We start from the raw sequence: 27,784 nt of genomic DNA on the forward strand, positions 1-27,784 counted from the left end.
TTTAAAGTTTTTTGTTCAACAAATAAACAAGAAGTCCTAGCTATGGCAATAAGGTGAGGCCTACAGAGATATTAGGTGCTGTTTCTCAGGGGTTTATCCCTTGGCCACTTAGCCATCATGGCAGCAGCTTCCAGAGTCCCTAGTGCATATGTTGTGCAATAGCCAAAACAAAAATTTAAATAAAAACAACCAACAAAAATATAGTCCTCCGTGAAGTCTACATAAACTCAGGCCAAAAAGAGGATATTTGTGTCACAAGTGTCACTCCACAGTCTACTGCCATTAAGGCCACTGGTATTGACTTAAAAGGATCTCAATAGCTCAGTTCTAGGAAGAAGAACCAAAACCAAGACAGGTCAAAGTGTCTGTGAGAAGTCTGACGCACTGAACATTAGGAATTCTCAGACAAAGAACAAATGAACCAAGAGGTTAATTTTGGCTACCAAACTGGGATTTGGTTTTCTAGGTCATTGTTTTCCCCCCATCTATTTAAAAAGAAAGTTAGTGCTACAAATATGCAACTTCAAGACGACATATTCTCCTATTGAGTTGCACTGAGAAGCAAGTTAAATAAGCCCCTCCTACTGCCGTCCACCTGCAGGGAAGCCTCCTCCGTTTTCTTTGATTTCCACTGGCAAAAACAGGAAACAAATCCAAGAGGGACGAAGAACTGTAAGCAATTGTTCCTTCTCATTGACTTCACCTCTATACCATCTCCTCGCCTGCATCTTCTCCCATCCAGCTGGGGCAAGGCATAAAGAACCGATGTACGTATTGAAGTATAACTGGGTGCATGACAGTGTGAGCGTGTGGTCTCTGTACAGAGGATTACACGTGATCAAGTTCTCTTCTCCTGCAAGGCAGCATGTTGTAACTTGAGTTCCACTTTCATCTCACAACACTTAGCTCAGATGACATCCATGCCAAGCTGACTGATATTTAGATGTGTCTCTTCATGTGAAGGGCGAGGTGATCAGACCTGGAAAAACACCTGCAAAATAAAGCAAGTGGGAAATGAAATAAATACAGGATTTGGGAAAACAGGGTTCCTGCTCCTTCCTCCTTATGTACAGGAGCAAATATATATCCACATTTAGAGACATTCCTTAGATTATCTATGGATCACCACCAAACCCTGTGTGATTGACCTCTGTGACCACAGATGGCCAACTATCCTGGCTCTTCGGCAGCTAAATAGACCACTCTTCTCCTTTCTCTGTTCCTCTCCCTCCCCCTTTTTTCATTGAGTCAAACATCAGGCAAGAGTGCTCATCTATGCACCTGTAGTATAAAATCAAATATTTAGTGTAAATGTGTGCGTGCATATAAAAAACCGAAATAAAACAAGCCAGTTTTGCTCAAGTACTCAGCAACACCAGTTTAAAAAAACACCAGCTTTCTCAAGTGCCCAGTACCTGCAACAAGCACTGAAGTATGATGGCAGTTCTGAAAGCTGAATTCTCATTTCTAACTCCAAACTGGAAGTAAAGCTGGTTCAGAGTTTGGAGGCTGACAATCCATCAGGCTACATAGCTCTCCCTTTCTCTCTGTTGGGAATCTGGGTGGTAATAGGTGGATGTTGATGAATGCTATCTCCCTGAAGGTTGTTGACAGAAGATAAGGTATTATGCCTATTTTGTGAAAATTGAGAGACAGAGAAGGCAAGGGAATTATAAATCACACAAGAAGTGTGGTAAAACCAGAAAAAAACACCAGGACTTCAGCTTTCAACTTCTGTTCTTTATCCACAAAGCAATTTTTCTCCTTCTCATAAGAAAACGTAACGTTTTGACTCAACATGTAGATGGATGCTGATGAGATGGACTTAGAGTGGTGACCCTAGAGAACTGGTTGAGTTTTAGGGCTGGTCTAAACATGCAGTTAATTGAGAATAAGGTAGGGCATGAATTTGAAATGAAGCATCTATTCTTGATTAACTCCCTCTCTAAAGGCTTATGACTGCCTTCTTCTGAAATGACTTAATCCACTTGGGAAGTGGGTTAAGATACTCAGAATAAAACATACTTAGTCCAGGAGAAGAGCAACCCCACAAAGAGTTAATCAGGAATTACTATTCTAGAACAGCTGCCTCGTAGTAGACATGCTGCAGGGCACTCACAGCAGCAGGAACAGCAGCCCAAATTCAGGCACTTCACACCACCAAGATATTGTCAGAGTGATCAGGGGAATAAGTTCTCAGGAGAACAAGCACTTTTCTTCCCTGTCATTCAATATATACTCCATTTTATCAAGACTGCCAGTAAGCAAAATTTTTTTTTTACTTCATACCCATTAGAAATGGGATTGAAAGCACGAACCCATTCACACCCACCATCACAGTGTCATTAAAGATATGTATGGCACCACAGAGCAAACCACAGGACAAGCGGGCAATGGTTCTGGCTGCCTACCCCAAAGCCCTAAAATGGAGCCTGACTGTCAGAGCGGCAGGGCTCAGACACTGTCAGAAATTAGACTTCTACTAGATGCTTCAAGTTGAGCACTAAAAAATGGGAGGTTTCCAAGTTCCCTGCAAATCTTGGCTTGCCTCCTTTCCACCCTAAGCCATAAGACACTGGCTCATTTATTTTTACTAATAGCAAAACACATCTATTATAAGTATCACACAAAAACCACATATCTGTGGCTTTTGAGTAAACTGTTTTTGTAGGCTCTGAGGGCATCATGAAAAGCTACCTCCAGAACTGACTTGCCTGGAATGTCTTTTCACTGCCCCACAGATTTAGAGTATAAAAGAGCCACTAATATCAGTCTGAAGAATATCCAAATGGCTTATTGTGAGAATCTGGATAGCTCATACATGGGCACTGAATGTATTTCCAAAAAAGCAGTAGTTGAGTATTTTGTATTTTTCAGAAGGAAGAAGGTAAGAGAACAAATTGAACTACTCAGTAAAAAAAGCCAAAAACCAAAGATAAAGAACCAGAACACTCAGTCTACAGGCAAACACCCAGAGGATAAACATCCTAAGCAGAGAAAGGCTGAGAAAGAGAACTATAAAAATGAAGAGATTTTAAATAGTTAGGGGATCTTTTCTGTCCCGCTGGCAGTATTCCCCTGCACGAGCAATCTATCTGCATCTACATGCAGAGATGAGTTATCAAGAGGTGCATTTTTAAGACAAAGAAACTTCATAAGAAGGCGACTTTCGCAAGAAAAGCTAGATACTCATCTTCTGTGGATGAGCATAGCTCTGCTCAAGTCAGCTGTTCTCTACTGATTTGTAGCAGCTTACAAGGGGGTTAATACCTTCAGAGTGGCAAAAATTAAGAAGAAAGACTTCAAAATAGGATGGAGGCTGCATTCCTCCAAGCTCCTGCATGAAGCACAGTAAGACAGACGTGAATCTGACAATGGACACTTGGCTTTCAACACAGCAGGCTCAGCACAGCTAGAATTTTCTAGCCCTACGGTGCCAAAATACACCCTTGGACCAACATCTCTCTCGTCAGTCTAAACTGAGAAAGCAGCATGCTCTGGCTACAAGGGCTGCCAAAACAAAACAACAGCTTGAGCGGCTGCCAAAAAGACATGCACCAGCTGGCACTTCAGTCTAGGACTAGTCATAAGACCACCACCCAAGCACGGCTTTTCCTCTCCGATTGTCTCTATTGTAGATGCAACCCAGGAAAATGTATGCTGAGTCACAGCACAGCAAGATCTGTTAAAAATATGGATTCAATACCTTGTTTCATATCAATAACCACAGTATTAGCATCTAGTATATTTTTCAGTCCTAGAATATTTTTATAGCCAATAAAATGGTACCATATTTGCTAATTTATAGCTAATAAAATGGTACAATAGCAGTTCTTCACATTCTCCTGCTGACTAATTTGGTTAGTTCTATCTTTTGGTAAGGCTGGTGGATGCGGACATTTATTTTCAACAGTAAAACAGTCCCTACAAAATATTGCAGCTAAATCACACTGTCAAAAAAAGCTATTGATCAGTGGACGCATTTTTTTTCCTTCTGGAACTAGGGGCAGCAGTGGAAGAGGCTCCACAGGATAAGCTGTCAAGGGAAACTCTTTTCTTCACAAATTAAGAAACAGCAGCTTGCTGGTCTCTAGTCCTGCCCGTGAGACAAGACCTTGCTCCACACCTCGAGCTCTACACCTCTTCCAGTTCCAGACCAGCTCTGCACATTGTACGTGGGCCCGTCACAATCTTCCCCATCGCTCCTCCCCCAGCCCAGCTCTTCCTAGAAAGGACAGTTTGTGCTAGAATAAGATACCCTAATTATGAAAGTCATACAGTGATGTGTGATACATAAATTCCCTGCTCCCAAACATGATTCCTTCCTTTCTCTTTTTGCTTTATCTCCTTAGCAACACAGTACTGCTCAGCACTGAAGCCTCTGCAGGAGAAAGAGGGAAGGTAACTATGATGAGAAGACAATATATTGCTCAGCCATCTTTCTTACCAGCTGTGGATTCTCCACTGTGGGATGTGTTCATTCCAGCTAAGTGTGCTCTTAGCTTACTGTCAAAAAGGAAACCGTGCATGCGCACACACACACAGAGGAATATACACCCCAATAGTCTGGCACTAAGCTGCTATCTCCTAAACACCTATTTATGCAGAACAAGTGAGTGCCACTACCCTGTCATCCTCTTCCCCTTGGAGTGCTGAGGGTTTGCACTGTATTGGAGGAACATAACCTTAGCCTCTGTTTCTGAAGAGCATAATTCCTGGGGAATGCTAATAACCAGCATATCCCTGGTATCTAGAAGGCGCTAGGGACCTGTACACTGCTTTCCGCACCACTTTAGCTGATTCTCCTTTCTACCCTGCTGCCACCAAACCACACACCATTTGCAGTACATAAGGTGCTACTCAAACCAGTGGTAGTTTGCCAGCTATAACTAACAATGTGATCTGTGGGCTGCATGGTGTTGGGATAGGGCTGGGACAGCAGGAGACGAGAATCACATCTTCTTGTCTCTTTTGTTTTAAAATTGACCTGTACACAGAGGACATTAATACCCCTTTGATGTCGGCCAGAAGGTCAGAGACACAAACGCATCTGAAAACAGCCTGGGAAGGGAATTGCAGCCAGATTGTGTGCACAACATTCCCCTTCTTTGCTATTTGCATCACCACTTTCATGCTCTGATTGCCAAGGTATGGCCTTTACCTCTGAACAACAACAGGCATATGTTTTGTGCTACGCCATTGTTAAAAGTAGCTTCAAAAGGCTCCTCAAAGTTTAGCAAGCCAGAATGTCTGAGGGAGTGACTACAACTCCTGTCAATAATGGTGGGTGCAATAAAGGGTAGCAGTTCAAATACAGAGAAACTGTTCTCCAGCTGGGAACCCTGGCTCAGGAAGGAGCGTCTTAAACATTAAAAGTCTGCCTAAATAGCTAAGGACAGATTTAGGCACATGTTTCAGTGCTTGCTTGAGGTGACATCTGCAATAGGTGGTAGTGGAGAGATCTGTGAATGAGAAAAGAAGGAGAAATAGTGGTATGGCAGAGTGGGCCAAAAGAAGAACAGGCACCGTCACTCTACGAGCTTGCAACAACTGACTGGGAGAGTAAAGACAAATCTGTCTCCTACCACCACACGCAGATGGTATGTGCATGGAGTTTAACAGTGCACAATCCCCAGCACTCTTAACTTATTAATAAATATTTTTCCTTCATCTACAGATTCAGTGGAAGAGCAGAAAATGCATTAGATGATTGCAGGAATGTATCTCTTGACTGCAGTGACTGAGTTGGCTGCCAAAGAAAAAACCTAGGTAGGAAGGGATAATAAGAAGAGGGAGAAGAATGAATACTTAACAAAGGGCTGAAAGAGACTGAGGAGTTGAAAATACTGACTGTATTTCTTTAGATCTCTGCTAAAAATATTGTCTGTCCTGACACAGAAACCCTGAGGCTTTGTGTATATGTGTGTGTGTGCGCGTGTGTGTTTGTGGGGCCAGGATGGTTAGTTTGTTCTTGAGAGGAAAGAAAAAAGAAAGGCAATGCCTTACATTTAAAACAGGGAACATAACTGTTCTCCTTCACACAGGTGCTTATACAAAAGCAGAACTCCAGAGGTCCCTACTTGGCTTATCCTGTCCCTCATTCTGAGCAAACAAAAGATAATCCAGGGATAAAACAAAAGATAATCCAAGAGGAAGCCCTCCGTGGGGGAAGGGGGACGGGAAGAGGGGAGACAAGGGGAGAAGAGCACTCAAGGAGGTGAAGCGCTTGGAAAGGCAGGATGTGAAAATGATCAAATTTCCTTCCCGTAAAAGGATGGGGTCCCTTGTTTATGTCCCACACATCCTCTCTCCGTGCATGTTCTCTGCTGGTCTGGTGTACCCAGAGGCTTCCTAGAGCCTTTATTGTATTACAAAATGTTTCCTTATCAGAGCAGAGAACCTTAGTGCTGCATTAAAAAGATGTGTAATTTTCTTAAGCCTCTTTTAAAAATATATATAAATAGGATTAGCCGGATAACATGTTCAGATGCAAGCACATTATTTGATTACTCAATAGTGGATCCAGGTTTCACCCAGGGCACTGCCAATCTCCAGCTGGGGGGGTGCGAGGGGGAGAAGTGCTCATTGTTCGATCCTGTCAGTGCTGTCAAGAGTCATTACAAGTGTAATTGCTTTTGCTCCACCCTAATTTCTTATCAACTGGGACTGGGGATGGGGAGGAGGGTTTTCTTTTGGTTTTGTTTCTAAATTCAAAGAACCCAGCTTTCAAAAATACTCAGCACCAAGCAAGGATGACCAGGTTTTTCAGATGAGCTCATCATTCATTCAAGCAGCTAAAGCAGTGAGGACTGCAAAAAGGAATCGGCAGTGAGCGGCAGCAACCATGGCTCTCACCGGGAGCTGCTGGGTGCTCAGCTCGCCAGGCAAAACTGGCCCTTCATTTCTGAGTGCCCAGAGGAGGACTGTTGCATGACATGGCTCTTCAGGAACCCTGGCTCTGGGCACCTGTCAGGCTTTTAAACCTGGGCCCACACAGAATGAAGGTGCAGAGTATTTCCCACATCAAACAGATGTCAAGGGTGAGATTTAAAACTGTAGGAAAAGATTCACTAATTAGCAGGAATGTGAAGAGATCACTGATCCTAGACAAAACCACCCCATGAACTTGAATTGTCAGATGTGCCTAAATCACTCCTGTGCTTTTGAAAATGAAGCCCTTTGCTGTCTTTCATTGACTCTCCCCTGTTTCATCTGGGGAATCGTGGAGCCCTGGACTCAGTGGTAAGAGAAGACAATGATCGTACAGAAATTAAGTCCTTTTCCCCTAGACGTTTCCTATAGATTTGTGGCGCAACAGCCACACATGCTCCCCATCCCCCCAACCGATGTATCTGTGGGGCCCATCAGCTTCTGCTGACCACTCTGCTAAAACACAGGCAGTGTGGTGGTGCTTCTGGTAGCCCTTGAAGCAGAGTAGGTAGAGGGAGCCCTGCCTTTGTGAGGGCACCAGGCTCATACAACCAGGAGATGGAAAGCTGTGGAGATGCTTTGTTGAGAGGTCCATCACTGAAGTGGTCTAGGGCCCTCTGGACTTCTTCTCTGCTTCGAGAGTATTAACAACAGCTGCCCTGTGGACCGAATCCTGTGCCCACAACACACACCGGCAGGTTCCAGTCAAACCTACACCTGGTTCCACATCTTTCTCTGTGCTGTGGGATGGAAACAGCTTAGGCTGCTTAGGAAGTATTCCCCCTCTGCCAGCCCGCCTGGCCACTGAGGCAGAGAGGACAGGGGCAGAGTGGAGGATCCCTCCTTGGCTCGGGGATTGAGGCAGCAGGACAGGAGGCCAGAAGGGGCCCCTCTGCTGGGAGCCAGGTCTCTTGTCTCGGGGAGCTGGTAGCTCCATGCCACTCACGAAGTCCACATGTTGCTTGAACACCATGTTAGGAGGCTGCATTACCTGTCACAATGGTTGCATTTAAAGGGCTTTGCACCCGTGTGCTTTCTGTAATGCCTTGTGAGCTCGTCGCTCCGTGCAAAACGCCACTCGCACCCTTCCCACGAGCACTTGTAAGGCTTCTCACCTGCAGAGGGAGGAGAGAACAGTCAGCGTGGCAGCAGGATTACTGAGCACTCAACTTGCAAGCCCTGTGTCCTCCCACCTCACCTCTGTCCCACTCAGGCAGGTTAGCCCGTCACACAATTCATGGCCAGTGTGGGATGGAAACAACTTAGGGCTTATGATGCATTGTACTGAGGATGGATCCAGCCCAAATTTTACCGCTGCTGAAATTCTTGCACAACCTTATTTCCCATTTCTAACAAAACCAGTCAATTACTCTTCAAAGAAGCCCTCAGAACGTCCCCAGATGCCTGTCCTGCTGTGTGGCTGAAGCCTGATTTTCAGTCAGCTTTTCAGCTCACTCTGCCCTTGCCAGATGAATTACTGTGGTACCTGTAAGTGGCTGTACTAACACCAGAGCACACTGCAGGTGTGCACCACTCCAGAGCGACCACCACCACTGCATCGCATGCTTTACCCCGGCTGCCATTTACCCCTCATGTGGCCAGGCTCACACCTGTTCCCCTCAAGCTTTCATGCCCGCTGCCCCCTAGGACTGCACCTTCTTTAGGTGCTTCTGACAACAAAAACTATTCTTTGGTTCAAGAAATTATGCATCAGGACAGTGAGTGCGAGAGGAGAAATGTTTTCTTCTTTAAATCAGCTGGTCCTTCAGGCTTTTTGCACTATACCTTTATCAGCTGTTATTCTGCCCCAAAATATTAACCATACCACTGAAGGCAGCGAAACGGTGCAGTGATAAGACAGGAGAGATTCTGGTCTGCTGTGTTTACGTTTACTTATCTTCTAATGCAAACCGGTCTCTGTGGATCAAAGTCTGCCATGGCGTAACATCCATGGAGTCATTAACACCTTCTGATGGAGAATTCCAAGGTCTCATGCCTCCCCTTTTCTTATGCAGTACACATGTATTCCTGTGCATGCAAATTTATCATCTCCCCCCAGAACAAATGCTCCAGTGCATCTCCTCCTATGTAAACTCCATGTTACTATTCTCCACGCAGTCAGCACCGTATGGATGCATTAGAAGAGGAGGGAGTTGAGATAAAACGCAGACAAGAAATCACTTTCACTACCAAGCTTCTAAGCTGGGAATTATAAACAGAGAAGGGATTATTACTTACTTATTTGCTCTTAAAATTGCTAAGAAAGTGATCTTAAAAATCCCACCACTGACCAAACTGAAGTTGCAGTCTGTATGACCTCTCTATGCCAGTCACGTGAAACAATCACTTGGCCACAGCAGACAAATTTCTCAGTGCAGAGACACAGATTTCTATATTTAGCATGTCTATTCAGCAAGTGAAGGAGTGAGATCTGATTATGGGAGACCTATGTATTTCAAGGTGACAAACTGGAGAGGCCAAAAGAGCAAGAAAAATGAAGAAGGCAAGAGAATTGCATCAAAATACATGAAAAAAAAAGCTGTTTCCTGGTGGGTGAGTTTCTGCAGACTTCTTATTGCACAGGCAGCTCTGTTGCACAGTGGTCATCCACCCCAGAGAGAACAGAAGAGTGGGCTGAGATGTTAACTGGAGTTGAGCCATTTTACTGGCCTCTGAGAAGTTTCTTTGGCTCAGCAGCAAAATTAAAGTATTCATTGGGGTGAAGCAATGAAGAAGGGGCAGCAGCCAGCAAGACTTCGCCAAAATATCCATTTGTCCCTCAGTCCCTGAATGCAGAAAGGCCAGCCTGGATGTCTCTGTTGTGTGCCGCAGTCCACCATGGGAAAATGCCCAACAGGACAATGGACTGAGCCAACAATAACACCACCCCACTCAGATTGTGCCTGCCTGGTCATCTCTGCAGACTTGCCTTTTGTTCTTTTTTTTCTTTTAATAGGATTTCTTCAGGAAAAAAAAAAGCAAGAAACTTCTTGTTAGTGACCCAAGTGCTGGTGTCTTGTTTCTGGGCTGGTTACTCAACTGTAATTCAAACACTGTCACCAGTGCTGGCCCCAAACGTTAGAGCCGCAGTTGCAGTGCTCTCACCCCCCAGCCCTTGCCATCCTACGCGGCATACTGCATCTGCTCTCCCCTTCTCAGAGAAAAGGGATTTCCCTAGCCCTGGTCATGTCTATGATGGTGCACTGGTTTTGTCTGAACAGTTCATCCATTATTTTTAAAAGCTGTCAGTAAACAAGCCTCGATGATAATTCAGCTTCCTCGGTTCTCTGACGCTCTCTAGTGCCTACCTTAGAGTGGAGACAGCAAGGCAGACAAACCGCCTTGCAGCGTATGTTTGCTACACACACTGTAAAGCAAACGCAGAAGACAACTGCTCAGCCAAATCTGGCAGGTACAGCCAGTCTGAAGGATACAGTCGCCTACAGAGCAGAAGGGTGAAGGAAAAACATCCTGGGCTTTCTGTGAAACAAGGGCTATTAGGACTGAAGCCGAGTTTGGCTTGTTAACATTTGTCAAGAGCTTTGAAAATGTACAGTGCTATATATAGGTTACGAGAGACAGAAATGCCAAGCATGATTACTGGTAAACCCATGGGATGCCACATATCTCTCTTACTTGCTGCAGGGGCTCCTCTCTCAAGCATTCCCAGTCTGGCCTTGCACAGCCCTGAGCTGAGTTTTGTTTTCAGATGCTTCTCCTCCGTAACCCAAGCCCCTTTCCACAAAATGTCAGACAGTACCTCTTTGTGCTCCAGACAGCAGGCTGGCATACAGTGCTCTGCGTGGCACAAGATAAATGCAAAGGAGCATGGTGACCTTTAAAGCCATGTCAGACGGCTCCTTGACCCAGAGACCTCAAAGAGGTTAGATTTCCCACCCTCCTGCAGCTACTCAAAAACATGAGAGGGCAGGAGGAGAGAGACCTCCATATCTCTGCATGTGAAGACTAAGAACAAACTGCTTCTTTAATGGCTGCTTTCACCTTACCCAAAGATGAAATGAAAGCGTATCTTGCCGAGGTGTACATATGTAGGAAGCATGGGAATGGAAAAGGGGGGGAGGGTCCTCCTACCTCACTACTGGCAATGGCAGGGAGAAGAAATGGGAAGGATCCTTTCCACGTGCCAGGCTGCTCTTCTGTTGTTGCAGAGGATTAGCGAGATAGATGGTGAAATCCTCCTCTGCTGAAGGCAATGGCAAAACTCCCACTCACTTCTACAGGGCCAGGATCTCCTCCTTTTTAACAAATTAATTATGAGCTTCAAAATCCAATTAAAAATAGGAACATCACGGAGCTGTGCCACACTGACTTTTTCTCAGGCTCTAATTCCTCAAAATTAATAACAGCACTTAAAACTCGTGCCTGCAAGCCACTCCCAGGAAGGAGGCCCTACTCCTTAAGTCACCTTTACTCAACACAAGGATCTGTGCAGTGCTTAAACAAACCCATGAATCCACATTTATACAAATGCACTCAACAGAGGAGCCAATGCACATCTGAAAAGAAGCCGATACCCAGATATGCAGCTGTTAAATACTCAGCTGTTTCAGTTCAGAATGTGCTCCACGCTGTGGGGCTGGTTCAGCTTTCACACATCCACAAACACACCTGGGAAGGGCAGCCAGCCAGCAATGCAGGCACATGTTCAAGCAGCAAATTATGCAATTTTCTGAGATGAGCACTAGTGTTAAAACAATGTACCATTTGCTTATGGAAAATCTTCTAGAATCAACCCAGAATAGCGGCTTTCAGCTTTTTCTAATTTTTTCCCTGGGTGGTGGAGACTGCTACCTAGTGATGTCAAGCTTACTGACCACACTCCAGTTTCCTTGGGCAGCATGTGCATCAGAGAGCAGTGCCGCGCAGTAAAGGCGAGCTGTTGAGTGAAACAGTGGGTATGCAGGACCCAATATCCACACCGCATGCATTTGAAGGGTGTTATTTCTGGCTAGCTGCTGCCTGGTCCTGTGGCCTGAACCCGTCCGTAGGTGAAGCGTTCCAGCTGTGCACTTGCAGAGCACCTCCCAGGACAGGCCATCCAAAACCACGTGTGTTCTGGCCAGGCTGAACCAAAGCACAGTGAATGGGGGCAACCAGAAGATTCACCTCAAAAGGGGACACTTGATCACCAGAAAACACTCACATAGACACATACTTAATTGCCTGCTGAGGATCCCTGAGAAGCAGCCTGTGCATGCCTGCAAGCGCACAGAGCACTGTGCTGAAACCTACTGATCTAGAAGGACCTCATCATCCGAAAAGCTAGTGGTACAGAAACGCTATTAGCCCTTCAGATATGCTTTAGGGTTTCAGCCCATCGTGACTGCATACTTCTGTGAAGCAGCCTCTCTTCATTGTGGCTCTGTCCTGCGGTCCATAGCCCATTTTAATCTTTTTATCTTCCTGGAGCATATTTTTATACCCTGAGACTGGGATGCTTGGTGAATAGGCTCTCTGTTCCACCTCTCTTTATGGCACCTCACACAACCTAGCTCTTCTTCTAAAAGTACCTCCAAAGCACACTTCAGTACAGTCTGGCCCTCCATCCTCCTTATTTCATCCAGCCTGGCCCAATCTGGTAACCAGAGGACAAAAACCTTTGCAAATTTATGGGAAACATGCAATAGCGAAGCTAGAATTTGTAAGTCATAACAAAAATCCATCAGACTTTGGCAGCCCTGAAATCGGGTCACCATTCCTTTGGTGACTAAGACAAATGCGAGACTCTAAATATTAGGCACCTAGTTATAAAAATAAACAAATTATTGGTATAGCTTTCTCTTGAAAGCCAAAAAATTATCATTTGCAAATATGAAAGAGCCAAGCACACACTCCTAGCAACACTACTGTGGTAAACACACACCAGGTTCCCAGCAAAACATGACTGATAGATCTGGGCTCGTTCTGTGATGGAGGCACTGCACTGGTCCTTGAGACTTCTCCCTCCATTTTCCAGCCTCGGGCAGTCTTCGTGAGTTTCATCTCATGCAACTTTAGGTATCGAAAGCCATCATCTGAAGAAGCCACATATGGCTCTTTTTCAAGTTAATGGAGATGCAAAGGCATGTGCGGAGTGTGACACATCAGACCCCAGTCAGACTGGAATTGGAGGTGGATTTCTCTCCTTTGATGGTACAGGGGGCTAGGCAAGCAGCTCAGCTGCATGCAGCTGTATCTTTGCTCTCCAGGCACAAAACAGAGAACATCAGGTTTTCTCTCCAACACATACTTAGACTGTAAACCCTATACAAGCCTTCGCAATAAATATTCCCTTACAAAACACAGCAGTGGGGATGTTGTCTCTTCTCAAAATCCAGAGACCCCCTGTCCTTGCCACCTACATCCCGCAGGCACCCTCTGGGTCCCGGGGATATTTCTTTTGCACAAGGAGCAAGGCAGCGTTTGCTACAGACATCTCACAGTGGCTGTTTCAACAGAGAGTGATTAGTAGAAACATTAGGTTACAGGATGCAGAGGTACAAAACTGACATCAGCTGGGGACACTGTCATGATCACAAAACCACAGCACACAGTGGACACTGGGCATATTATACATCTTATATCTGCATTATTTATTGCCAATCCCAAGGGTTAAAAAGTCACAAGTCCAGTCTCCCATAGAAATAATGAGATTTTAAAGAAGAAGGCAATAATATTTAGAGATCATTTGCCTTCTGCTTTGCAGACAACCTAGGGCCATGATTTTAAACTTCTCTTTGCAGCCCTGCAGGCTAGAAACATTTATTACGAAATACAGAGAAAGGAGTTTGCTCTCTATTCCCTGGATTTCACGAGCGGGGACTTTAAGAAGTCCAAATTTTGGGATGTGCATGATAAGATCACAGAGTTGGCAATGCTGTGGGGTGAAATCCTGGCTCCATCAAAGCCACTGGAAAAATGCCCATTAAGGCTTCAGTTTCACCCTGTATCTTTACAGAATTAAAAGTAAACAAAGATATTATGATTATCCATCCGTATCTATTTCCTTATCCCTCCCCTGCACCCCACCTTAAATACCACACCACAAACATATGTTGATTATAGTGCACTTAGTAAAACAATCAAGTAGTTTAAGCCCCCAGTCCTGCAATGAAACTTCAGAGGAGAATCACAGTCAAAATCCTTGCTGGTATCTCTCTGTGCTAAAATGTGGTACAGTCACAGGACTGCTTTTGTCAGTATGACCGATTTAGCCAAAAATGCTTAAAGAAACTGAGGGAAAAAAAACAAATCCTGCCTGTATGCACGTTTTGAAGGCCATTCAAATAAGACATTTGTTGTACTATGTTTTAAGAGCTCCTTAATATCATGTTACTAGCATGCAAAAGTGGCTTTAAGAAAACAACAGAAACACCCCCTTAAAAATCACCACATGCTCTAATCCACCATCAATTATTTACATATAGTTTCAGGATCCCCCCAAAAAAAGTTTTATGAAACACAAAACATTTCCTTCCTTTTTAAAATCTGTGATTTAAAAACTATTCAAAATGAAACTAGTTCTAAAAGCCTCAATGCCTAAAAATATGTATTGAAAGACAGCTTTAGCTATGCTTGCTCCAAGACTGGTGTTCCTGGAGAACCAGACAAACTGCAAATTACAACTGAAAAAGGAATTAAATGCAAGCTTTCTTGCCTGGATTTCTCCTATAAGGAAGCTCTGACGGCCTGAGCTGTGCAAAGAAATGTGTGAAGAATCAAGTAGTGCCACTGGCTTTTTAAGAGAGTGTTTTAATAACTTTCCTCACCACCCTTTCTGAGAAATCCTTTTGGGACCTGCTGTTCCCGGGCTGGTGACTGGGACCATGCAGTTGCAGTGAGCAGCGGTGTCACTGCGGGACGACCCAAGGCATCCTTCAGAGGCCGGTTCCCATGGGGATGTCATCAGTGCAGATGCAAGTCACTCAGAAATGCCAGAAGCCGGTGCGGTTTTTGCTGAGAAGCAGCCCCCCCAGATCGCCTTGCAGAGAAACGCCAGGCAGGCATTCGTATTTGCTTTGCAGTTTATTACGAAAGCCTGCCACAGCACAATGGGACGCCTAATGTGGAACATCACATTAACAATATTTTATATTTATGTAGCACTCTTCATCTCCAAGGGTCCCTGAGAGCTTTACAAGCTACATACATGGCATACCAATGAAGCCGAGCCATAATTCTTCTAATTAGCTGAACATCAGCACACAGCACATGGCACAACAGAAAATGTTACCGGTCACTCCTCTCGTCCTATGGAAGGAGCTACATGATATTTAATAGAAGCATGTTGCAGAAGGACATGCAGTTTTAGAGACTCCTGAAAAAATGAAATCTAACCAGACAGGTCACCTTAACACCCATGCCTGTCCTCCCTCATTACATATGCACACTTTGTCAAATATGAGACACAGAAGAGGAATAGCCCAAGACCTGCTGTTTGTTAAACATCCCCACTTTCACACTAGATTCAGCAAGTTATCATCACATGGCTCAGGCAGCTGCTCTGCTGGTGAGGTTACAGAAAAGCTAGTGAGCAGCTGCAGTTCAGCGCACAACAACATCACCCTCTTTTTAAGATTAATAAGTTCATTTCTTTAGCAAAAAGGAAGAGCAGGCTATTTAATACACGCATCCTCTGGAGATCAATGCTAACATCTAAGCCTATGTGCGTGCAACCCATCAACCAGTAAAACTAATTACAAAAATCAATTTCAGATACTTTTCTGAGCCTTTCATTCCTCAATATACTCCTAATTGATTTTTGCTGGAGAATAGAAGCCTAATTATTATTTTTATTATTACAAAGGAATGCAAGGGGGGGCAGTGGTCAGTGCTTAAGTGGCTCACCAATGCTTTCTACCCAAAAAGAGAAAAAAGAAAAAAAAAAGGCATTTTATTCACAGTTTTGCCACCTGCTGGAAAGACGGAAAAGCCTTTGAAAGGGTGACAAAGCACAAGAGAAAAGCTGGCAGGAGACAGTATGGGGCAGAAGAGGAATGTGGCAGGATTGTGAAATACACAATGTGAGAAGGTTGTACCTATTTTTAGATGGGCAGGGATGATCAAGTGTAAAAGCAGTACATTTCCATGAACAATGTACAGGTCCTTTCATCCAACAAGGTCAGCAGCGCCCTTACAGAGAGATGGCTCTGATCATGTCTATATTAGAGATGGGGGAAAAGAGGTTAAGAACCAGACCCAATGTCCAATCAGTCTTTCTACAAACATCAAAGCTCTGGATTAGTCCCTAAGGGCCTTGCCAAAGCTTGTCTACCGAGCCAGCAGCAGTCTTCGGCATGTAGCCATTCAGGACACAAAAAGAAATGAATTTTTGCAGCATTATGTCTTACACACGCACAAGCACCTAACACACATCCACAAAGCCCACTTGCCTAGCTGAAAAGCAGAGAAAAGCAAAGCATGTAGCAACATTCAAAGAAATGGAAATTTTCCATTTTCTACTCTACTTAAGAGGACGCATTTAATGAATGCCTGTTGCCATACAGGCCAAGCACTGAAGGTGGGGAGGAACGCTGCGCTTTATCTCCCCAGGTCTATGCAAGACTCCCATTGAGAGTGATAAAGCCTTTGAAATGCCACTCCCCTTTCAAACCGCTTCTCCGCAGCTCCTCTCCAAAGGAAGCTCCCAGCTCGCGGGGAGTGGGGACAGGGGACAGACACCGGCGCCAGCCCAGGCGCACAACCCGCGCTTCTGCCCCATTAATTGCCAGCACATCCTCCCGCAACCCCAGGCCCTGGGGACAGCAGCAGAGTGGCAGGCCCAGGCGGGCACCCGGCAGCAACACCGGCAGCAAAACTACCCAATTAAGCCTCCAGAATAAGTCGGGGGGGGATTAGGGGAAAAAAAAAAAGAAAAGAAAAAAATAAGGATGGAGTTGCTTGGCAACGGGAGGGCAGAAGCAGCTGTGCAGCAGGTCGGGCTGGTACCCAGGCGGCGGGCTGGCCCATTAGCACCCTGCATCTCATGCATTTCGTGCTGGGGTCTCCTAGTAACAGCCTGTGCACGCCGGGCTGTTGCCGCTTCCCCTCCTCTCCTCCTGTTTCTCCCCATCATGTGAGGCATCGCTGTTTGCCCTAATTACACATTCTCCGCTGCTTCAAGCTGCCATTACTTCGGTCCCCAGAGGAGCGGCAAGAACTTTGAAAAAAATCTCCTCTAATAAGGGCTTTTAGTTTCAGATTCAGTGGAGCTCTGTGAGCTCAAAGATGCAAGGCAAGGTAGCAGCGGCAGAAGGAACAGATGAAAAAGGAGAAAAATGCAGCCGTTCACTGGGTCAGATTTTTCCAAGACCCTGAAATATATTTTTTCCCTTTGTTTTTTATAAGTTATCCCGGAGGGCGAACAATGAAGACAGCCCTTTATGGGACATGGCACTTATTTACATAATCCAGAGCAGTGTATCAAAGATGTGCTCTTTGGACACCTGCATTTTAGGTCAAGAGTTTCTAAGAAATTCCAGGCAAAATATAAAGGCAAATATTCCAGGCAAAATATAAGAAACATGTATCAGGGACTAGAACTGATGAAAAAAATTAAGAGGAATAGACACCCCCTTTTCCAAATGCTAACATTTTAAATGGGTTTGCTCCATATTTTTGCTAATGAATGTGGTTTTTTGCTTATTCAAACTATTAAAGTGCTGATGTTTTTCACCATTTACGTGTCACTTCATTTTCTCCCTTTTGCCACTGAAAAATCAGAGAAAGATGACAAAAAAAAAAAAAAAAAAAAAAAGAAAAAAAAAAAAAAAAGAGATGTGTACTGGCAGAGACAGCACAGGAATAAAACACAAGGGGAAAATAAAATACCTTCCTTTCTGTTTCCCAGTTTTGTCAACAACAAAAAGAAAAACGGAAGAAGACCCAGAATGCTTTCACTCATTCAGATACTGGATTTGATTTGGGGGTGGAGGTGGAAGGGAAACTGTGTGCTTGGGCTTAAAAAATACACTGGCAAGTTCTCCCAGTGAAGGCTGCCCTAGTGCCAGGGCAGGGCTCCCTACACGGTGGCAGGCACGCAATGTTTCTGAGCGAGATCCCATCCTCCCTGCTGCTTTCTCCCTCTCCTGGGGCTGGAGGTGGCAGGCTGTGCCCAGCGGTGCGGGAGCTCCTCGCTGCTTCACGCTGAGCAGGGCTCGGTAAAAAGGTCTTGGCAATGCTGCTGGGCAAACCTTGGTGAACCAAGCAGCCTGGTCTCAAGAGCACAAGGCAGTGAGTAAAGATAATTAATTTTACCGGCTAGGAAGTTTCCTCATCTGGATTTTGGAAAAGGCACAGATGATCACCTGTCCTCAGCTCTAAGGGAGGTACAAGCACCCAGTTGGAAACTGCCCATTTCATTAATGCTGCCAGATGAGTGTAACTAAAGGAGGACACAAACTTACTATGAAATTCCATTGCTGGGTGACACTGCATCTTCAGGGAGAAAACTTTAAAAAAATAAAGCGGTTTTCTGTATGAAATACATTTCCTAACACACATTCAAAGCCAAACAAAGCCCAGGAAAAGAATCACCTTTGGGATTCTATGGGTTTTGCAAAGAATTAATGATAAAATTGTATCACATGTAACACACTCATATGAAAGTCAGTTTACAACAGATCATAGCTTAGTCCATTGAAGCTAATTTTTACCCAGATATTCAGATAGAAGTCTTTTACTCAAAGACTATTTTCCACCACATAGGCCAAGTTTTTAGCTAAACTTGTTACACTGAGGACAGCTCTTTTCTCCCTGCCCCTCCACAACACACATACCACATTCTCCTAAAAAACAAATATTTTTCCTCCAACTTCTAAAATAACAAACAGTAACCACACTGGAAAAAGACCAAATGTGGAAAATTTCACTCTGAAGAAGGAAAAGCTTTGCAAAGTTACAGGTGACCAACAAGAAGACATCCAAATGGAAGTTTATGCAAAATTAACCATAATACAGTTCCATGCAGTTACATATTGAACAAAAGTACATGCAGATGTGCATGCCTGTATTTTTTATAACATTCATTTCCAAGAACTAATACAAGCTTCTAGTGTACTTATGATCGCTTATGGTCATCATAAAAAGCTAGAATGACATTGCAAAATTGTCCAACTAACTATTAAGTTCTCTCTGTCGGTGGTAAGAGTCCAGACGTACAGGAGGAAGGAATAAATCCCTGCTAAGCCTCTGAATGTGCACTGCCATACAGTGAGGACACCTTTCTTTCAGAGCTCAGCTGGGGATCAGCTTTTATCTCGAAACACATGCTTGTCATCATTAGCTTAGCTAGCACACCTGCAAATGTTTTTTCAGCATTCAGTTTTTGCAGCCCCAGCTTTCAGTCCCAGGTTTTGAAGGCCAGACACCTTCAGGAGCAAATCTGCCCAACACAACATTTGGGTGCCTATGTACAAATGGGGACTGCTGGGATTGTAAACTGGCCTGCAATGTTTTAAAGGCTTTTAATTCTTTGTAAGCCTTCTTATCACGTATAAAAGCTGACCTATGGAAAGATTTTGGTTCTGCAGTGACACTAAGATTTTGGACGCTCTCAGAGACCTGTGGATAAAGCAGGTCCCACGCAGTATTTTGTCCTCCCCTTTCTGAAATGGCTGCACTAGTCTTCAAACTGCCCTCACCTGATGTCCTTGTCTCTCATTCATTTCAATCTACCACAGCACATTACCATTCACTGCTTGACATATGGTAACCAACTGGCTTTTGAGAGTGGTGTTAGACAGTTGTTTTCTGAAGACACAAATACATGTTCTCCTAAACTCCAGCAAAACAGAAAGAGGCAATTTTATTCATGAAATCCACCCTGCATTCTCTGTATCATAAGCTTGCCCTTTAGCTATCTTTAAGTACACTTTTTCAGCCATTATTCCTAGTGCTAATGCAGGCCCGGCTGGTCTCCCTACCCACAGTTGGTCTGTGCTATATGGTGGGCACCACCTACCCCATGGTGCCCATGGTTTTATTTGGGACCCCACCACCCTTGGCAGAAGCGTGGGCACTGTATTTACGTCAGCTTCCACAAAGCCTTGCAGTTCATCTGCTCCTGCTTGCAAGTTGCTGCTGCTGGTATGTAGGAATGCAGGACCGTGTCCACATGGGGTGTGAAAGGCAGGCTCTGGATTAGGAGAGGTCCATCCAGGCTCCTGGCTGCTTGCCCAGATGTGACCCAGACACAAATGCCCACACTGTGCTTAGGAAGAGCCTAACCCGGCACCTGCTTTTGAGATGAGAGCACTTGGCTTTTCCTGCCCTGAGTCCTTCAGCGCTCCCAGCCTGCTCAGGCCGTTCTTGTCCAGCAAGCCCACCTTAGCCTAAAACAGCATCTCTGAGCACATATCTCTGATTCAGGCCTGGTGTGACCTCAAATACTTCAGAAGTGCCAGTGCTTTGGACAAATGGACAAGAAAATCATAGCTTCTCGTCATTAACCTGCCATTTGTATCCAGTGTGGAACAGCAGCAACACAAAGGGAAATCGGCAGAAGACAAGCTGAGGGTTTTTTCTTAGAGTCTTTCTCTGTGATCCCTATCATTTGCTCCCTTGCTGGGTGCCTCACAGGGGCTCAGGGGTGGATGGGTATAAAGAAAACACTAGATGACAAACTAGAGATGCTAGTGCCTTACTGAGGCAGCCTGCCATTACACTTGGAGGTGCCTGCACTCTCCCTACTGCAGCTGCTGAACAGACAGCAAACATGACTTTCTAGGTCTCCCTTGTGCCAAAAATCATCTCACATGGCAAACAAATAAACAATACCTATTTACATTTTCAAACCCAAACAGTAAGACTGTCCAGTGCTATTGATTTGGCAAATGACAGAGCAGAAACACGGGACTGAGAATTCAGGTATTGGCAACTAAGCAATGGATGAACACCACCGGTGTTTTAAATGGCAAGGGCTGCTTTTGGCAGGGCCCATCCTCCTGCCGCCTGGGAGGTTCACAAACCTTGTTTCCTCAGCCTAAGCTCTCACTGTAATAATGAAGTGAGGCTCTGGCCCTCTGCAGTGAAATCACAACAGTCCCCTCCAAACTTGCCAAATGGCTAAAAGGCTTCAAACCCATAAAGTTTTAAAGAGCTCATGACCAGGTTGGGCTTATTTTAATCAGCTTGGATAAAATCTTGTTATGTTTTTATCCAAAAAACTTCAAAAAAACCCACCCTCACAACAAAACACACCTCTCCAATTTGGCAATGCAACTGTACCCCAAAACAAATCCAGCCCTGAATGAAGGTCTTCCTCACACACCCCTCCTCCCTCAATTCCCTTGCTCTCATTTCCAGTGGCAAATTCACCCGTTGTTTCAGCTGCTGCCATGGGAGCTTCAGCATCCTCCGTGTCCCTCCATGTCCCCTTGCCAGATTGCAGCCCTGCACACAGAGTTGGGGACTCGCTACAAAGCCGTGGGTCTCTGTACAACAAAAAATCTTGGGCTTTGGTTTTTATTTCTCCTATGCTACCTATACTGTTCTCCCAAATGCTTTTTCCTAAGTCATTACTCAAAATCTTGCAACCTGCAGAATTGGTGCTGTGCTTGGCTATTCGCTTTTTCTTTCTCTTCATTGGCTTTCTGTTCACGGGTTCTACCACACTAACACAATACAGCAATGCAGCTTCCCATTCATGTGGTATCACTGACACAGATAGTCTTATTTTCTCTAGTATTCCTTTACTTTGTATTAATCTTCTTTATCTATCATCCAGCCTACTCTCCTCAATTTGGTCTCTTCCGATCATTTCCAAATTCTGGATGTTTCCTCTTCTATCTCCAACACTTTAGGAAAGCTCTTCCCTGTTGTTTTAAATCCCATCTCAAAAACCTTCCTGTTCATTAATGTTCTTTCTAATACTCTTGTGTCTCTCCTCTTTCTCTTGCAAATGTAGTAATTTGTTTTCCTGCAGGGTGGATTTGTTTGTTTTAGTTACTCTCACCCAGCACTTTGGATCAAAGAACTATATAATTTAAGATAAGATGCCCTGACAATGTGAAACAAACTCCATTTAAATAAGTGCTATCTTAAGATCGCATGTAGACTCATAACATCTATTTACATGGGTATTTCCCACTTGTTTTAGGCTTTAGAAACCTAAATATAGATGTGAGGAGCCCAACTCCTGTTTCTCAGACTTGAGCTTAGGTTGTATCAGATCCTGGTTTTAGATGGCTAAAGAAAAAAACCCAAAACCTTCTGATACTAATAAAAGGCAAACCCCAGCAGAACCCCCTAAGGGTCATTTTTTATTGCTATCCCAATCTTAAGGATTTCCTGGTCAGTTTATATGTGATGCTTTATCTCTGGTCATAAGCACCCACGCCATCTCATACCTTCCCCTGTACATTACTGCAAGGAAGGCCAATATGAATGGTTTTGTCAGGAGATAGAAATCTCCTCCAGATGTCTTTGATCTGGGAGACACAGTGATGTCCCATGACTAATCTTTCCATAGGTCACAGGCCAGCTCACCCTTAGACTTATTTGCATCCAGACACTCGCCAGCAATATCCTGTTTTCTAATTTAGGAAGTACTGATGACTATACATGGTTTTTGGCTCATTTTAATTCCTTCCCTCTCCACTCTCCATTACATTAGCAATTCATCTCCATGCGTGTGTGAAGGCTGGACGAAAATTTCTGTCTCTCAAAAGAGACAAAATGTCATTGTTTGCACTGATGTCTGCTCCATGAATAACTGTGAGAGAATGTGCTAGGGTTGGATTACCGTGCCGGTCCTGGTGGCTCCTTCTTTAGATGTTTTTACCTCACCCTCACATTGGCAGCATGGTCTTTCCAAACCTACAGCTCACCTTTTCCTCCTGTTTACAGGCCCAGCCGCTATTTCTCTCCTGAGTGACTTCTTTGCTGCCCTCTGACAGTCAGTCCCACCACTGCTCTTAGCTCCTTTACACACCCTTCGCTTTAGATGCCCCAGCTTACTTTGACTTCAGTCAAAATATTTTCATTTCCCCTTCCATACAGACAATGTTTTTCCCTTTCCCTTCCAGATTAAATTCTCTCCCACACAGATGATTGTTTTTCCCTCTCCAAAGGTCATCGAGAAGGTGGTTTCATAATCAGTTCAACCATTGATGGGCCAGCGCTGTCCTGATTCTCTTATGGATGAGATGTGGGAGAGTAATGTGGGGGATGCACCAAGTGCAATGTGGGGTCTGACTGTCTCTGGGCTCCCCAGCAAAGTAAAGCCCTAAGAGAAGATTGTCTCCAATCTAGCAAGCTGCTATCAGTCTGTATTGCCTCCAGCCCAGCCTGGCTCATCATTCAGCAGCGAGGAACGCCAGCCAGCGTCTGTCTGGTCAGCCTGACATACAAACGAAAGGAATGCAACCTCCTTCCGCCACCTTCCACCCCCCAGCTCCCCAGCCCATGGTTTTCTTGTTTTCATGCACTGCAGTAAATCCCTTTGATCCAGCAAGTGGACTTTGCACGTGCAAGTTGGGTGACCAGCCCGCACCTGCCTCCCTGCCTGTGAACCCCACACTGAGAGCTCTTTGTCTGTCAGGGCACTCTCACCCTTTTACACAGAGCCGGCACTGGCAGACTGCTCTTGCATGACACACTAACAAACTACCAAGCCAAAGGAAAATATCTTGCAATCATTTCAGACCCTCTGGCTCAGCCACTGACTAAGCCAAGTGGCTACTAGCCATTGGCACTGCTGGGTGCATTCGCAACCCGCAACACACTCAGCTCACGGCATGAAAAAAACAAAGCACCGATGGAGAAAAGGGCTCCTTGTCCCTGAAGGCGTGCATGGGAAAGGAGGCAGCCCTGCCATTTATAATTTGGTCCCAAATTTCCATAGCTATTCCTCTCTGTCCCTCTCTTTACTGGAGGCAGGAGCTCCCTGCGGGGAAACCCCACTGCAGAGGTCAGCGTGAACAGATTTAATGTCTTGATTGTACCAGTTCTGATTTAAGGCATCCAACGGTCAGTGTTTTTTAAGGGAACAGAGCACTTAAGCAGGACAAAGGGGTCTGAATGACTTTGTGCTTTGGACTCAAATGAGCTAGTTAGATAAGCCTATCACACCCCTCCCCTCGATTCACTCAGATTGGTCCCAAGATGTATACATTCAAAGGTATTTAGACAACCTGCTTTCCACAGAGAAAAATGGGAGCCAGGTGCTTACCCGCTCCCAGGTTCTGCATCAAAGATATATTTTAACAACAAGGCTGCATCCAGCCCTCATCACAAAATGAAACCATGCTTTCTACACAGCTATGCGCAGCTAGGACATGGTCAGGTGCAGGGTGGTTACACAGCTGCAAAGACAGGAGAGCTTCTCAGCCAGGTTTGTATTCCCTCTTGTCTTTTGCCTTCCTGCTTTCCTAACAACCTATGCTGTCTGCTTAGGACTTGGTGGATGGAAACAGGAACACTCCCATAAACTAATAAATGGTTTAGGGGCTGGTTAAACCACTGATGGTTTCACTGGCAAGATCAGAGGGGTAGTTGAACCCACTAGGTGTGGTGCTGGGAGTGGGAGGTGTGGGTACTGCACCCAGGCAGCTGCAGTCTCATCATCTGATATAGGTCTTCCCCATCTGCCAGCGAAGGTGGACTTGCCTTTCTCACCATGCTGAGCACTTGTGTGGATGGGCAGACACATACACGTCAATGGCACTATGTACAGTCTAAGGCTATTCACAGAAGTATCTCAGGGCCAGTGAGAAATGTTTCTTGTAATGGATTAATTGTAAAACATAAGATTTCACATGCTGATGTTACTGAGGGGAAAGGTTGTGATACAAAATTCAACCAGACCTAAGGCTGGGTTCAAAAGCATGCAAAATCTTGCAAGATTTTTACTCCAAAGGGTGGAAGTGTTTAAAAAGTAGTGGTTTTTGCAAGTGTTCTCTCAGGTCTCCTTGTCCCCCTCCCCACCTACTAGGTGACAAAACCAGAAAAACTCCGCAAGTTCACCCTTTCTAGGCAATCATGGCACACCCCTGACTAGCTTCAGGAAGATCTGTGTAAGACCCATCACTTCCAGCTTGAGGAGGAACACAGGGGTCACATCTGAACAGACAAGACCACCACGTCAATGGCTCTCATGCCCTGCATTTGTGCCTTCACGGGAGCCCCGTCGCCTGCTGGAAGGCCTTGGCTGGGACGTCCCTCCAGACAGCCCTGGTGGGGGCCAGCCTCACAGCAGCACTGGTGCTATGGGGAGCCTCCTCACCACGTTGCTGCAGATTTTAAAATGACTGCGCTACTTCCACTGGCTTTCAAATCACTGGATCACAGGTGAGGTCACTCCTGCCAAGGTGGCTATCCCCAGTAAAAGCACTAGAAAACCCATATAAAAAGATCAAAACCAATCCCTTTCATGTCTTAATATGATTTATACTTCAGACCATGTAACTTTTACAGGGCTGCCTAGTATTTGATGGATGCAGCTCTCTTAACAACCCACACATTTGTTTGATTTACTGCACTGATCCAACATGTTATTTTCTACCTTGCAAGAACAACCTCGCTTCTAGGAATCTGCCTGCATGATAAGATCGTGAATTAAATGTGCAGTTATCGTAAGAGACCACACATTTTACAGTAAAATTGAGAAAACTGATTACAGCAATCCCTCTGGAAACAGGAATAATCACATGATAAGACAGTGCTAATGGGAATTTATCATCTTTCATCACATGTGACGCTTAGAACAAAGCAGCAACACAGGCAAACTGAACAGCTATTACTGCCAATGAATATCAGCTGAAAAGCTACTGGGGACTATGAACAAATGACAGGAGAGTGGGGATCCTGAACAGCCAAACCTAAGTCAATTCGGTATGCTTCAAGAAGCTTAGACAGTGGAGCTTATATGCAACATTAGTAAATATTACCCAAAATAACAGCCTGACATCTTTCCATACATCCTATTCCCTCTCTACCTACACTATTCCATTCAAACTCCATGTCATTCTTTCATTTGTTCTCACTGTATTTTATCACCAAAGAAGTCCAAGATCGTGAGTATCTGAAGGCATCTCCGTACCTACACGTCTGTATCTGCACACATGCTCTCTCACGCACACATTATTCCTAAACCACATATCTCAGATCTGAAATACGTTTTTCTCTTTCCCCCATACAAAAGGCAACAAAAACCTACTCATGTTATTTTCTATTTGAAGCAATTAATACTTGACTAAAATTAAAATTTTAAAAGTTGACTTGGGCAAGTGAGTGCCAAAAACCCACACTGGCATGCCCACAGTTTTAACATGAATGATACATCTACATCCCTTAGGTATCCTAAAATTACTCTGCATCAAGCCCCATAAGACATATGAAACCCCAACAAGTTAATGGTAGACGGTGAACTCCTCTGTTCTATTGAATAATGGGTACATTTGCTGGCCTACCATATTTTTCCACTGCCCTGTTTCATAGATAGAAGCTTGGAGTTTCAGAAGAGATTTTTTTTCTTTTCTAAATGAGAATAAAAGCAGATGGTTACGGTTAGGTGGCAGGAGAACAAGATGAGAGAAGCATCCTACACAAGTACCTGTATGAGTCCTCTGATGAGCCTTTAAGTGGGAGCTCTTAGTATAAACCTTCCGGCACCCATTAAATTGACAGCGATGAACCCTCTTCTTGTTTTCTGGGGATGCTTCTGCCCCTGTACCTCCTTGTTCACTGTCACTTTGCCCGCTTTTTATCGTCCCCGCGGTCGCTGTTGCTACACCCACTTTCATAGAGCTGAGTGACGTTTTCTTGGCCACCAATTTCAACGTCACCGTGCCATCCACCGCTGAGAGAGTTTGTGAGGTTTTTACAAGGTGGCGGCTGAGCTCCGGAGAGGAAGGGGGCGTTAATGAGGTTACTGCATTGAGTTGGGCCTGGTTGACGGCTGTGTAGCCTTCTGTGGAAGAGCTGGTAGACTGCAAATTGAGGCACGTCTCAGACAGCAGCTTGTCCCGTGAGAGGATAATGTCCATGTTGGCGCTTTTGTCACACGTACTCGTCTCCACTGGTAAAAGGATGGGGTCCAGCTGTCGGATATTGTCCTCTGCATCTGGGACTGAGGAGGCATGAAGGAAGCAGTCCAAATCCTCACCAAAGGTCTCAGAGATCTTCCGTGGTTCAGTCTGAAGGTATCGCTCCAACTCCAGGCATGTCTGCAGGAGGGGAAGGGAGAGGGGAGGGAGATAAACCACTGTTAGAGAGAGATTACAATGTAGCTCCCACACCTAGGGCAGGAGAACAACATGGTCCAGTGCCATTCAGAGATAGAATTCATGCACACCAGCACCTTCTCGTGAGACGGTCACATTTTGGGAGACATGAGGATTTGGCACTTGTTTGATGCTGCTCTGAGACAGTGTGTGGGAAAATCCACATATGGTAGCGGATATTATGGTAGAAGTGAAGATACAACAACCAGAGAGCATCCACTACATTTTCATGAGTCTGTACACTGTCCCATGGATACCAGGCCCTTCCCAATTTTAAGTGTAATCTGGCCCACGGTCACCTCCATATGAAACTATCCTAATGGCCCCATCACCTGGCCATGTACAAACAAAAAGTCACCTCTCCAAAGAACTGCTTCCTCTTCCTTCACAAACATTAACTTTCACTCCAAATTTAACTCAGCATAGTTGGCTGGGGCCCAATCTGTTCCTAAAACAGCACAATTCTGAAGCGTAGCATTTTAAGATAGGAGACAGGGAAAAACTCAGTGACACCACAGCTTGTTTAAAGGGCCTGAGAGAAGGAAAGATGTTACAGAAAAAAGAACTTGGAGAAACAGACATTCTAACTAATACTTTTTAGAAACCTCTAAAAACTACTCCTCAGAGAACAC

General features: G+C 44.8%; 1 protein-coding gene across 1 annotated transcript in view; it reads right to left on the reverse strand.

The window, feature by feature from the left end:
* Positions 1 to 769: 769 nt before the first annotated feature.
* KLF7 (Kruppel like factor 7) overlaps positions 770 to 27,784 on the reverse strand; it is a 56,865-nt gene continuing 29,850 nt past the window's right edge. The window contains exons 2-4 of the mRNA XM_009284637.2: positions 26,483 to 27,095; positions 7,922 to 8,045; positions 770 to 991 (exon numbers count right to left, since the gene is read on the reverse strand). Of these exons, the coding sequence (XP_009282912.1) occupies positions 940 to 991; positions 7,922 to 8,045; positions 26,483 to 27,095 (789 nt within the window). The 3' untranslated portion in view covers positions 770 to 939. The remainder of the gene's footprint in view (positions 992 to 7,921; positions 8,046 to 26,482; positions 27,096 to 27,784) is intronic.

Source organism: Aptenodytes forsteri, unplaced genomic scaffold (genome assembly GCF_000699145.1).
Source record: "Aptenodytes forsteri isolate BGI_AS27 unplaced genomic scaffold, ASM69914v1 Scaffold183, whole genome shotgun sequence".
In the NCBI taxonomy this organism is placed as follows: Eukaryota; Metazoa; Chordata; class Aves; order Sphenisciformes; family Spheniscidae; genus Aptenodytes; species Aptenodytes forsteri.